Source organism: Halichoerus grypus, chromosome 5, assembly GCF_964656455.1.
Source record: "Halichoerus grypus chromosome 5, mHalGry1.hap1.1, whole genome shotgun sequence".
Lineage (NCBI taxonomy): Eukaryota > Metazoa > Chordata > Mammalia > Carnivora > Phocidae > Halichoerus > Halichoerus grypus.
Genome location: NC_135716.1, coordinates 163,520,662 through 163,534,201, shown reverse-complemented (window position 1 = coordinate 163,534,201; position 13,540 = coordinate 163,520,662). Strand labels below are relative to the sequence as shown.

Here is a 13,540-nt window from a genome sequence, read left to right as displayed (position 1 = left end):
GGTCAAGGAGGAAGGGAAGGCATTGCATTCCAAGCAGAGGAAACAGCATATGCAAAGGCAGAAAAGATAGCATACTTGGGGAAAGGGGGTTCCCCAAATATGGATGGAGCCTGGGTTGCCTGGTGGGGAGTAGCCCAAGAAGTGAATAAGGACCCACCTGTGTGTCAGATTGCAGTGTTTGGGCATTACCTAAGAGCAGACAGACAGAATTTGCTAAGCAGAGGAACAACCTGACAAGGTCTCTGCTTTACCGAGATGGTGCAACTGGGGAGCCTGGAGGCGGGAGACCACTGAGGAGCAGGCAAAATAGACCAGGAGAAAATAAGTCTGACCTTGAGCAGAGGCAGTAGGAAGAGAAAGATAATGCTACCTCTCCTGACCCTGAGTTCCAGAGGTGGCTTTTTGAGTTGTTTCCCTTAATGGGCCAGGCACAGGCCAGACACACAACTGGAGGAGGCAATTTGTTGCAACAGAACCTGGAAACCCAGGTCCCTCATTCAGCTTCCGAAAGACAATTCCCTGTTTGACTAGTGACTTGAAGATATACCCTTCTCCTGTTTGTTGAGGTGGGGGACCAGGACTGGCCTGTCATTATGCAAAAAGGCAGGTCTGATGTGTACCAGTCATAAATTCCATGATTACAAAAGGCACATGAACGCTTAGCCTCAATTTCCTCATCTCTAAAAAAGGGAGATCATTCCTCACTTTGTGGAAGTCACAGGCCTATTCATTTGTTGCTTATTCAGTAAACATTTATGGAACACATACCATGTGCCAGATCCTGTGCAAGGTGCTGGAGATGTGGTGATGAATGTACAGAACCTACCCCTGCCCTCAGCTTGCTAGGGGTGGGGGTGGGGGACGAAATCGCTGGATCAACTATAAAGCCCTGCACCAGTCTCATTATTTTTCCACTTCTTATCTCCCAATAAGGTTGTAATCGGGTTGACTCTTAGCTTCTTTATTTCCTTATCTCCATATCCTAAGCAAATCTCTTCCCCCTCTCCAGAGGATTCCTTATTCATATCCAGCTCAGGGTCTATGATTGGCTTTAACTACGAAAGGAGAAAAATTTTCTAGGGGAGGAGACCTCACTATAAAAGAGGAAATAGGAGCAGAAAAAGCTGAGAATTCCTAAGCACACTTGACTTTCTTTAGTAAGTATCCCCTCCTAGTCTCTCTTCACTGCTCTTATATTCCACCCCTATTCCCCGCCTTTAGTAGCTGCGGTCTCTTTAAATGCGCTCATCCCTGTAAACTAGGCTGTGGGGCGGAGAGCGCGTTTCTTCCCCGGGTTGAATGTTAAGTTGTTTGTCCATTTCGGCCTGCCGTCCTGCAGATCCGCCATATTGTCTGCTGAAGCTACCGCTGAAGCCGCCGCCGCTGCCGCTGCCGCTGCCGCCGCCAAGTACGAGCGAGCGGAGCCGCGATGGGTGAGTAAGGACGCCAGGCAATTGGGGACTCGAGTTGAGGCAGTCCTGGGGCTTGGGGTCTAGCGGGAGCCTGTCTCCGGTCTGCAGAAGATGTCTGAGGCCCCTCCAAATAGGTTTGAGGGGAGAAGCCAGGCCGGGGGAGCCGCTCAGGCCAGTTTGGGGCCGGGCTAGGGCCCTTGCAGGAGCAGTCTTCGGGAGCTGGTTCCCGGAGCACCTTGCCACGCCTGGAGCCCCCACGTGGTGGCCCAGGGCTGGAGCCCACGCGTTCCCGGGGGCTGGAAAGGGGCCGCTCCTCCGGCCTGCGCCGAGACCGGGGCTGGGGGACGGGCTCCCGGCGGCAGGCCAGGGCGGCGTTGAGGGAGCCCTCTCCAGGCGTGTGTCTGACCGACGCGCATCTTGAGTGGATTCGGGGGCTCCTCTGAACTCAAGGGAAATCCTGCCTACGTCGCGAGTAGAGTCCTCTGGTGAGGGAACGCCAGGCTTGCCGGCTCCAGGCCCGTAACCAGGGGCAGCCATGCCGTAAGCAGCCCGGGCCGCTGAAGGCCGGCAGAACTTCCCGAGCCACGGGCGGAAATGGGGTGGTTCGGTTGGAGTCAGAGTGACAGCCTAGTAGTAGAAAACCGCAGGCCAAGACCTTGGGGCCATATGTAGTAGATTGGGGATTTCAGGTGTGGGCCTGGCCCTGGTTAGGAGGAAAGGAGCGACCTGTTGCTCTCTCTGAAGGGACTCTGGCTGGCAAGGCCTGTGCTCAGAGAGAATCCGATGGCTAAATGTTTGGACTTAGCGACAGAACCATCACTGAAGAGCTATTTCCTCTTAAGCATTAAAAAACTATGCATCTTGTTAAGCTCTTCCTGCGCGTGGGCATTGTTCTGACGGCTTTACATGTCACGTTTTACTTAATATGCGCAACCTAATGAGACAGATACAGCTGTTACCCCAATTTACAGGTAAGGAAACTGAGACTTAGAGAGAGGTAAAGTAACTTACCCAAGGTCACACAGTTAGTGGCTAAACCAGGGTGATCCCTCCAGAGCCCTAGTGTATAGCTGCAGTTCTTTATGGCTTGGCCACCTAGTGGTTGGGCGGGAAAGGGGGGAAGAAAGCTTTAACCCTAGGCAAAGTTGTAAAGGTGGGTTTTTTTGTGCTAGTGGGCCCGCTTTGAAATCTTTAGTCTGAATGAAACTGAAAAACTCCAAAGTGAATTGCTCACCCCAACTATTGTGTGTGGAGGGAGAGCTAAATGAGATTCTGGGTTTGAGTTTTGTAAGAACCCTGATCCTAAGGAACCATAAATTATTCCCTTGAGTTGCAAGGCAATAACTTTAGAATCAGATCTGGTATTATAATCCTGCCTGCCACTTTCTGGCTTTCCCATCCAGAGAAATCATGTAAGTATCGAATGCAGTAGAAAGCATCTAGCACAGTGCACAATAAATGTTATTTTCCTTTCCGATTCTTCCTTTTCCACATCTCTAGAAGGAGGGGAAAGGGAGTGTTATCAAGATGTTTTGAGGACTAAGATAACAGTGTTCAGAGCCTAGTAAAGGCTCCATAGGCATCAGAACAGATTCTTTTCTACCTTCAATAGCATTCCTTTCCCTTCAGCATTCCGGTTTCCAGAATCTACTGTCAAGCCTGATGGGCTTATCTTTGTTAACTGCAGCTTTATGTATCAATGGAAAATTTAGGGGACTTTTATGTTATAGATTTTCTATTGGCTTTCAATTTTAGAAACACTGGTGTCTCAAAGGGAAGGAGCTAATGTTAAGTTTATTATGCTCAGTGAAATAAGTTTATAGATTGGGAAACTCCCTCAGAGAAGATAACAGCTAGTAAGTAGCAGAGCCAGAAGTGATATCCTTACCCATTTTGCTGTACACAAACTTTTTAGAAGAGTTAAGGTGTGAAGTAAAATTAATTCTTTTCTGGTAGACTTTGAAATGAAAGTTCTTATTATATGGAGCAAAAAAGCCTGAGCAGGGTCCTGAAGGGGATTATTAGTCTAGAGTTAGGTGGCCTCCCTTTTTCTCTCCAACTCCATTTTAGGTACCTCTTCCCTGTCCCACTTGGTCTTTCTGAATGTCCAGCTATTGGTGTTCATGTTTTTTGGTTGATCCTTATACATACGGTGTGAGTGAAACTAAGGATACATTTAATCCTAACATGGAATCCAAGGTAGTTTGGGTTATCCCCATTCATAAATGAGTAAACCGAGGCTTTGTGAAGATTAGGTCACTCATCCAAGGCTGGTGATCTAGGCCCTTTGTGTTCTGGGGATACTAACATAGCCCTCACCACCCCCCCATGAATCTAGAACATGCTGTATGTCACTGCCTCTCAGGTGGGCTCTACTCAAGCCCTACTATATCCTATACTGTTTGTCCTGTGCCAAAGGTCATTAGCTTTAACAGACTTTTGTAGTGATTTCACTGCCATTAGGAGCCTGTGGGGTGATGCTTGCAGCTCTAGAAGTTACTTATTCTGACCCTCCCTAGCAGAGACCACAGTCTCTTAAAAACTAAGCTTTGGCAGACACTGGTTGTTTTATCACCCATTCCTGCCATCTTGCTAACCCAGCCCCAAGGATAGGACTTGATTAAATAAACTATTAACCGGTCATTGTAATTCTATCTCCCTAGGCAGTGATTGATTTAGGCCTGGGTATGTGATGCAGCTCTGGCTAATTAGACAGGAAGGGAAGTCTGGGGGACTTCTGGCAAAGACTTCCTTATTTAAAAGAGATTTGCCAGGTTTTATTTTATTATTTATTTTATTATTTTTTTGCCAGCTTCTTCTATTTTAACTTGGGTATCACCAAAGTATGAGAGCCTCAAAAAAAAGAAGAGAGAGAGATGGGCAAGCTGTAATAATAGCCAGCATTTAAATAGAACTTGCTATGTGCTAGGCACTAAGTACTATAATACTAACTCCTTTACTTCTCAGATTCTCATGTTGTAGTTGAGGAAACTGAAGCCTAGAGAAGTTCAGTAACTTGTGAAAGGTCAGAGCTAGTCAATAGAACCACTTACTCAGGTAGTATGGTTCTAACCAACATAATGGGCTATTAAGGGCTGTGTTCTGCCTCTGGAAAGGAAAGAGCCCTTTTCTGACTCTAAAATTGGCATTAGTAATGCTGGGGTCGTGAGGCAGAATTTATAAGTAAGAGCAGTCAGCTCTAAGGGTGAGAGTAGAGAAGATGGGAAGAATCTGATATTTTCTTGATGTTTTTGAGCCACTGAATTGGGCAACTTTGGAACTGTCTTATCTCTTGATTTAACTAGGATACTTAAGGCCACTTCTAGTTTGGTTTTTGGCTGCAAATAACAAAACCTTTCTAACTGAGAACACTTCCTGGTCCAGAGGTAACTTAGCCCATCTCTTATTTTCCCTCCAACCCGGGTTGCCCACCCACCCGTGTATAACAGCTACTTGCAGAGTAGGCACCTAATTGTCAGTCACCACCTAAGTGTCCCACAAGCATCAAACTTACTCCCCTTTCCTGGCCAACTTTTCCTTCATTTCTGTAAATGGTAGAACCATTGGCCCAGGCACTGGGGCATCTATCCATCTTTGGTTCCTCACTCTTTTCTTCCCTTTCTGTATTGGCAATTGTTGAAGACTGTGATCATGTTACTTCTAAATTGCTTTGTGTAGGTTTTTCTCACAGCAAAGACCCACAAAGAGTATTAATTCTGTGCTCTTTAACCTTACCGAATCTCAGGCTCCTCAAAGTGAAAATGTGGATAGGGGTGCCTGGGTGGCACAGTTGGTTGGACGTCTGACTCTTGATTTCAGCTCAGGTCATGATCTTGAGGTCGTCGGATCAAGCCCCACATCAGGCTCCACGCTGAGCTTAAGACTTCTCCCTCTGCCATACCGCCCTGCACGCCGGTGCTCATGATTTCTCTCAAATGATAAATCTTAAAAAAGTGAAAATATGGGTAACACTTTATTAATATTAATGAAGATTCAGTGAAGTACTAGATACCAAAAAATATAAATTGTAAAGGTATTTTAGAAGCCCTCCAGATCTCTTCTATAGCTTCCTGTGCCACTGCTGTAATTCTTGCTGTAGCAATGTTGCTAAAACACCCATTTGATCTTACCACTCTACTCCTTAGTTTAGGAAACTTCAGGGATTTACTATCTACAGGATAAAATCATAACCCATACAGTATGGTATTCAAGGCCTTCCTAATGATTTTACTAATCTTACTGTATTTAGAGATTCATGTACATATCCTGCATTCCACTCAGACTACCTCCTTTGTATGTTAGCATTACTGGCGATTACTTACAGTCCCTTCCCCACCCATCTTTTTCTATGGAAATCTTGCCTGATTTTCAAGGTCTGATTTAAATGCTACCTCCTTCATGAGCTCTCAGATACTTTATGCCTTCCAAACTAGAAGTGAGCTCTCTGAATTCTGTAGCACTTTGTTCTTGCCTTTCATATAGCCCATTTTATATTCTTTCTTGTGTTAACAGTTACTTAATCTGTAATACAGGGGCACCTGGGTGGCTCAGTAGGTTAATGGTCTGCCTTCCGCTCAGGTCACGATCCCCGAGTCCCAGGATCGAGCTCGTTCCACGTCGGGTTCCCCACTGAGCAGGTAGTCTGCCTCTCCCTCTGACCCTCCCCCCTCTCATGTTCTCTCACTCTCTCTCAAATGAATAAATAAAATCTTAAAAAAAAAAACTAATATAATTCGTTCTTCAACCAGTAACTTAATCTCCACAGCCTTAGAGTGCTCATCTCTAAAATAGGGATAATATCGGGGCGCCTGGGTGGCTCATTCGTTAAGCGTCTGCCTTCAGCTCAGGTCATGATCCCAGAGTCCTGGGATCGAGCCCCGCATCGGGCTCCCTGCTCCGTGGGAAGCCTGCTTCTCCCTCTCGCACTGCCCCTGCTTGTGCTCCCTCTCTTGCTGTCTCTCTCTCTCTCTGTCAAATAAATAAATAAAATCTTTAAAAAAAAAAAAAATAGGAATAATATCTACCTCAAAGGAGTGTTAAGAGGGTTCAGTGAGCAAATGTGTGTAAACCATTTTAGCATGGTGTTTATTATCAAGTAGTAAATACTTAATAGTAATTGCTTTTAGTCACTTAGTGAATAAATAAAGGACTTACTGTGTTTCAGGCCCTATGCTAAAAATAGATTAATAGATTAAATAGTTTGTCTTTGAGGGGAAGGCAGTAACATATTATGAAAATTTGTCAGAAATATACTTTTAGGTGCCAGGCAGGCAGTGGTTATTTATTCATCAATTTTAGCAAATGTTTATTGAATACCTAGTATGTGCATGACCTGAGCTGAAGACTATTCTGCTCTAGGCCCTGGAAATCTCTTTCTGGTGAAATTTCAGAGTTTAAATTCTAATGGGTAATCAACCACATGGAGACTGGCAGGCCAGCTACAGAGTTCGATGTGGTCTATGCAGCTCTAGCCAATTGTTTCCATGGGGGACTGGAGGTCTAGCATTGCCTAATTTCCCATTCCTTTCCACAGTCCCTCTCCCCTTGAAGTTGGAAATCCAGATTTTCATGATATTATTGGATTAAACATTTATAAATATTACAACTTAACTCTTAAAATCTAAAAACCTTGGGGGCACCTTAGTGGCTCAGTAGATTAAGCCTCCGACTCCCTCTCAGCTCAGGTCTCAATCTCATCATCCTGAGTTAAGGCCCTGTATTGGGCTCTATGCTGGGCATGGAGCCAACTTAAAAATTCTAAAAACCTTAAGCTAACCAAATATTTGGATATTTGAAGCCAAATATAGCCCAAGACCTGCCTGTCTTGTAAAATATTAGAAAATAATATTCTATGTATTTTATAAAATATTTCTTAGTTTATGTATTTTAAAAAAACATTTTAAAAGGATGAAGATGGGCTCCTGGGTGGCAGTGATGGGTTAGACGTCTGACTCTTGGTTTTGGCTCAGATCATGATCTCAGGGTTATGAGATACGAGCCCCACATCAGACTGCTGAGCGTGGAGTTGACTTGGGATTCTCCCTCTGCCCCTTCCGCATGTGCGCTCGCACACGCGCTCTCTCTCAAAATAAATATTTTAAAAAGAGGATGACAACAGACATTTTTAAAGTCTTGCAGATCATGATAGCATTATGTATTTAGTAGGTATTCTTTTTTAAGATTTTATTTATTTGTCAGAGAGAGAGAGACAGAGAGAGCACAAGCAGGGGGAGCGGCAGGCAGAGGGAGAGGGAGAAGCAGGCTCCCTGATATGGAACTCGATCCCAAGACCTGGGATCATGACCTGAACCGAAGGCAGACGCTTAACCAACTGAGCCACCCAGGCATCCCAGTAGGTATTCTTTTTAAGCATAATATACTTTTGGAGTAAGGTGCACAAGAGAGGGGCGCCTGCTGAGTAAGGAGCTTGCTTCTCTCTCTCCCTCTGCATGCTACACCCCCCTCCCTCTTGTGCTTTCTCTCTCTCTCTGTCAAATAAATAAAGTCTTTAAAAAAAAAAAAACAACTAAGTAGCTTGTAAATCCACTTAACTAGGGACCCAAACAAACTACATTATGAGGCAGTATCTTAAATGTGAGTGAACAAGTATCCTCACCTTGGTATAACTTCCAGTCTTCCTTCAGGAAAATTTGGCCATGTGACCAACAGATAAACATTGCCACATTGCCAATATTAATAGGCTTATATGTATATATACACCTACAATAAAGGTAAGCCTTCCTAATACATATATTAGTATATTAGCATATATACATATGTTTTTCTTCCTACCTCCTAGTTAATCTTGTGTCCCACACTTTGGAGACCAGTGAAAAATGGTAAGTATTTGGATGAGGCAGTCCAGAATGCTGTGGACACATATAGTAAGGGGGTCCACCCTCGCCCAGGGGAATCAGGGAAGGCCTTTTAAGCTAAGTGAGATCTGACCTAGGGAAAAGAATTGTCAGTGGCAGGGTGGGAATGATTATTTCAGAAGCAGAAGATTGGTAGACTAAAGGGATTGGTAGCATGGGGGGAATGATATTTGGACTTTATCCTGATGATAGTGAAATGCCATTTTAATCTTAGAAGTGATATGATCAAATTTATTTATTTATATGACTTGGACAGCTGTAGGAGGATGAATTAGGCTGCAATAGGATTCCAACCAGGAGGTTCTTTAAGTGGTTGGTTCTTTTTTTTTTTAAAGATTTTATTTATTTATTTGGACAGAGAGAGAGACACACCGAGAGAGGGAACACAAAGCTGGGGGAGTGGGAGAGGGAGAAGCAGGCTTCCGGCGGAGCAGGGAGCCTGACACGGGGCTCGATCCCAGGACACTGGGATCATGACCTGAGCCGAAGGCAGACGCTTAATGACTGAGCCATCCAGGTGCCCCAAAGTGGTTGGTTCTTAAGTAGTGCAGTAGTCCTGGCAAGAGATGATGATGGCGATTGAGGTGGTAATAGTAGGGAATAAGAGAGTTAGGAATTTGAATTAGCAGGACTTGGTTATTAATTTCACCAGGAGGCTGATGGGGCGGGTGGGGGAATTAAAAGCATGACTCCTAGACCTCTTGCCTTCAGCAGCAGAGTGGATAGTGATGCTGTTAACTGGGATGAGTTTAAATTTTGACATTTTGAGGTGTCTCTCTGACCTCTAGGGGAAAATGTCCAAAAAGCAATTGGATTATAGAAGTCTGAAGCTCCAAGAGTGAGGTCTGGGGATGGAGATAGATGTTTGATCATCTATTTATCTATATATGGTAACTAAAATCATGGAATCACTGATGTATCATGGGAGATGGGCTGAAAAGAGAATCCCAACGTGCATCAGCCTTAATACGCAAGATGGGGATCAGCAGCCTGAATTGGAAGAAGAAAACAGTGATTGATGTCTCAAAAACCAAGGAAAAAGAGTATTTCAAGAAGGAAATGGTTGTCAGGGTTGAGTGCTGCTAAGAGGACCAGCAAAACATGGACTAAAAAGATTGGTTGAATTTAACATCGTGCACCTGATCAGTTGCTTTTACAAAAACAGTTTTGATGGCATGCAAGCAAATTGGAGCGGGCTAAGGAATGAGCGAGGAGAGGCAAACTGTTTCAAGAAGTTTGTATTATATGGAGAAAGAAGAGGTTAATGAGGCTCTTATAAAGTCTACACAAGAAATCCTGAAGACCTGAGTTAGGGCAGTTGGCAGTAGGAGTGGAGAAAAGAGTGCAAAAATAATTAGGAAATAAAACTGGCATTTCTTATTGATTGGATGTGGGGATAAGGGGAAAGTTGTCAAGAGTAACTCCCAAGTTTCTGGCTTGAAAAGCTGAGATGTTGGTACAGACCCCTAATTCCTTGTTATCAGTATTTTCTCAACCTTTCTTTCCCCTCTTAAGGAGCCCTTTTAGACATTTTTTTTTTTTCCTGATGCATCCCTCCCATGAAATTTTAACACACAGATATTACTCTTTTTATGTATGGTAGTATGTCTATGCTTTATACATAAAAAGAGTAGACATAACGCTTGCTTTTTATTCAATGTAAGGTTAAGAATGATGAAACAAAAATTTTAGGTTAAAAGTTAAAATTAAAAGCTGTTTGCATTTAACTAAGTTTTATAGCTGTATTTGCTGAGTAACTTTTAAAGTAATTTACTTACGTGAATGCTAATGTATCAAATTGCACATGCAAATTAGCATTTATAAATAACTAATGTAATAAATTAAAATCATTCAAAGCTGTTCATTTTTCAGTAATAGGAAAACATCACTTAAAGTTATTTTTAGTGAACTTTTTTTTAAACAGCTTGATATGAAGAAACTTACAACTTAACTAGCTTTCAGATATTCTTTTAGATATTGTTGACATTTTTCTTTTCAATACTTGGCATAACTAATCATGACAAATTTTAGTTTGTAGAATTAAATAATAAAATATAAACTTTTAATTTCCAGAAAACCAGTGTCACACACAAAAGCACCGAGTATAAAGCATAAATAACATCCAGAAGGCATAACAGGTATGCACAGGCCACTTCTTGTATGACTTTGAGATCTAGTGGTCAGTCAAGAGAAAGTCCCCCAGTTGTGGCCCTCTGTTCACCATAACTTTGAGTATGGATCTTGCATACCTGTTGTCTGCTTTCCATGAAATCAGTGTCAGTGCTGCTCATGTGATATTCAAGAAAACCCATTGAGAGAAATTAAATACTGAGAAATAAGACTTTATTGATAATGTTGAGCTTTGGAGCACCACATACCATTGTAATATGTAAGTCCCCCCACTCCCCATGAACCAATTTTACCCTTTTGGGTGCAGTATTTCCCCCATTGAGAATGCATGCCTTTAAAAGAAACCATTTATGCCAGATATTTCAGAATTTTAATCGTTTAGATTTTAGAAAGGCCTTATAGTGTATAAGAGTTGGATAGCACCTCCAACAGAATCTGGGGTAGAGTCCTATATAGTCAAGTATTATTAATATTTTGTAGCAAACCATTAAGTGGGATAAATAAAGGCTGTAGTCTCATGTTTTGTTCGAGTTTTGCTGAATGTTTTGAAGCTGTATTTACTAAATGTCTTATTTTCAGAGCTCTTTTGATTTCGGAATTTCAAATTAGGGATTGTGGATTGTGAATTAAAAGAAATGTATAAGGAGCAGGTTTATGGAAAAGGTGACAATTTAAAAAAAATTTTAACATGCTTTTTATTTTTTTGTTTTTTTATTTATTTTTTTTTAGATTTTATTTATTTATTTGGCAGAGAGAGACACAGCGAGAGAGGGAACGCAAGCAGGGGGAGTGGGAGAGGGAGAAGCAGGCTTCCCGCGGAGCAGGGAGCCCGATGCGGGGCTCGATCCCAGGACCCTGGGATCATGACCTGAGCCGAAGGCAGATGCTTAACGACTGAGCCACCCAGGCACCCTTAACATGCTTTTTAAAAAGATGTTTCTGTCAGTTAGGTGTCTGACTTTTGATCTCAGCTCAGGTCTTGAGTTCAAGTCCTGCATTGGGCTCCACGCTGGGTAGGGAGCCTACTTTAAAAAAAAAAAAGATGTTTCTGGGATATGGGTGGAAGGAACCCCTTGGGTATTAAGTGTGGACTGCAGGTGTAGATTTGAAAGTTATCACCATCTTCCAAAGAGGCAATAATTGTCTAATGAGACATGATTGGAATTGCTTTGGGGTGACGTAAATGGTAGAGAATAGTCGTCCCCCCCCTTTTTTAAAGATTTATTTATCTGAGAGAGACTGGAGGGAGTGGCAGAGGGAGAGAATCTTCAAGCAGACTCCCCACTGAGCGGGGAGCCAACACAGGGCCTGATCTCACGACCCATGAGATCACTACCTGAGCAGAAACCAATAATTGGATGCTCAACTGACTGAGCCACCCAGGCACCCCAGGAATAGGCCCTTTTTTAAAATGCTGGCTCATTGGTTCTTACAGCCTAGCTTTGGAGGGAGTGAAGATGGACTAGAAGGGTAAGGATCAAGAGAAAGGAGCTACAGTGTTAGGAGAAAAGGAAAAACCACCTATTGTAGAGAGCAAGAAAATATAGCTGTCCTCTTTGACCCTAACATCCTAGAAATTGCCCTCACGGGGAATTGAGACCTTTCAGAGTAGGAGCTGAGAAGAAAAAGAAAGTATCATTGATTCAGCACTGAGGCCCTAGACACCATCATATTACTTCATCAGTCCTACAGGACTATGAAGTCTATTATGCTCATTTTATAGATAATGGATGTAGGGACTCAAAGGTAGTGGTTCTGCCATTGGGATTGGAGCCCAATCTACCTGCCTTCCAAATTGGTGCTCTTTCTCACTGCATCATTTTGGAAGGAGTTGATAGGGTTTAAGGGGGCAACACTGGATGTCTGTCCACAGCATGCCTTCTGAGGGCAGAAAGGATTCCCTTTGTGTGGCCTCTCAGTCTGGTGCTCCTCCCCCATATTGTCTTGGGCCCTTTGTATATGGGGCCTCAGAAGACTGCCTCCCAAAATTGGCTCCTTCTTTTTGGATTAATATATACGGGTTAGAGAAATCTCTGCTTTTAATTTGTCAGAAGGGCTCTTGGAAAAGCCCTTTCTCAGATTACTAAAGGTTAAAACAGAGCTAATCAGAGAGATTTCTATAATTCAACCTACAGACACTGACAATGTAGAACCCTCCTTGTTACGGACTAGGGATGGAGCAGCGTAGTGCTGCAGAATAGAGGCCAACTGGCCGGCAGTTCTTTTGTATATCTCAGGGACGTTTTGCTGTAGACCTTTGTTTTTATACCTAACCAAACTGTTACTGTTCCTCAAACCAACCTTGGGCTTTCTAATCTCCTAATCTTTGCTCCTGGTGAACTGTTCTCCCTCCCCACCCCTATTATCTTCAGAAATATTAACCATCTAGTGGGGCACCTAGGTGGCTCAGTTGGTTAATGGTCTGCCTTCAGCTCAGGTCATGATCTCAGGGTCCTGGGCTCCTTGCCCTGCGGGAAACTGCTCCCCCCCCCCACCCCCCGCTCGTACTTGCACACTCTTGCTCTTTCTCTCTCTAGTGTGCTCTCTCCCAAATAAATAGATAAAATCTTAAAAAAAAAAAAAAAAAGAAATATTAACCATCTAGCCTCTAAAGACCCCTGTAGAGCTTATACTTAGGGCAGATAGTTCTCACTCCCACCTTCTGAACTCATTGAACATTTAGATTCATTGTCTATTATATTCTTGATGCTATGAGAGTAAAGTAAGTTGTAAAACTTCCTTTTTTTTTTTTTTTTTTTTTTTAAAGATTTTATTTATTTGACAGAGAGACACAGCGAGAGAGGGAACACAAGCAGGGAGAGTGGGAGGGGGAGAAGGAGGCTTCCCGCGGAGCAGGGAGCCCGATGCGGGGCTCGATCCCAGGACCCTGGGATCACGACCTGAGCTGAAGGCAGACGCTTAACAACTGAGCCACCCAGGCGCCCCAAGTTGTAAAACTTCCTAAAGGCAGAAACCTTTACACAGTGCCTGGCACACGCGTTTTTTTAAATGAATAATAAATCACTTGTCTATTTGCGTCAGTTTGGAGATGATTATTTGGAAAATATATATATATACAAACATATATTTTAAGATTTTATTTATTTCAAATTCAATTAATTA

At 43.1% G+C, this 13,540-nt stretch overlaps 1 protein-coding gene across 2 annotated transcripts in view; it reads left to right on the top strand.

Annotated features, from left to right (window-relative positions):
• The first annotated feature begins 884 nt into the window (after positions 1–884).
• The window catches only part of KPNA6 (karyopherin subunit alpha 6), a 58,234-nt gene continuing 45,578 nt past the window's right edge, over positions 885–13,540 (top strand). The window contains exon 1 of one of the 2 annotated variants that reach the window (XM_078073480.1): positions 885–1,433. Coding sequence is in view for 1 of the 2 variants with exons in the window: in XM_036081831.2 (XP_035937724.1) it covers positions 1,430–1,433 (4 nt within the window). In the remaining variant the exon portion in view is untranslated. The remainder of the gene's footprint in view (positions 1,434–13,540) is intronic. The other variant, XM_036081831.2, reaches the window with a different exon arrangement.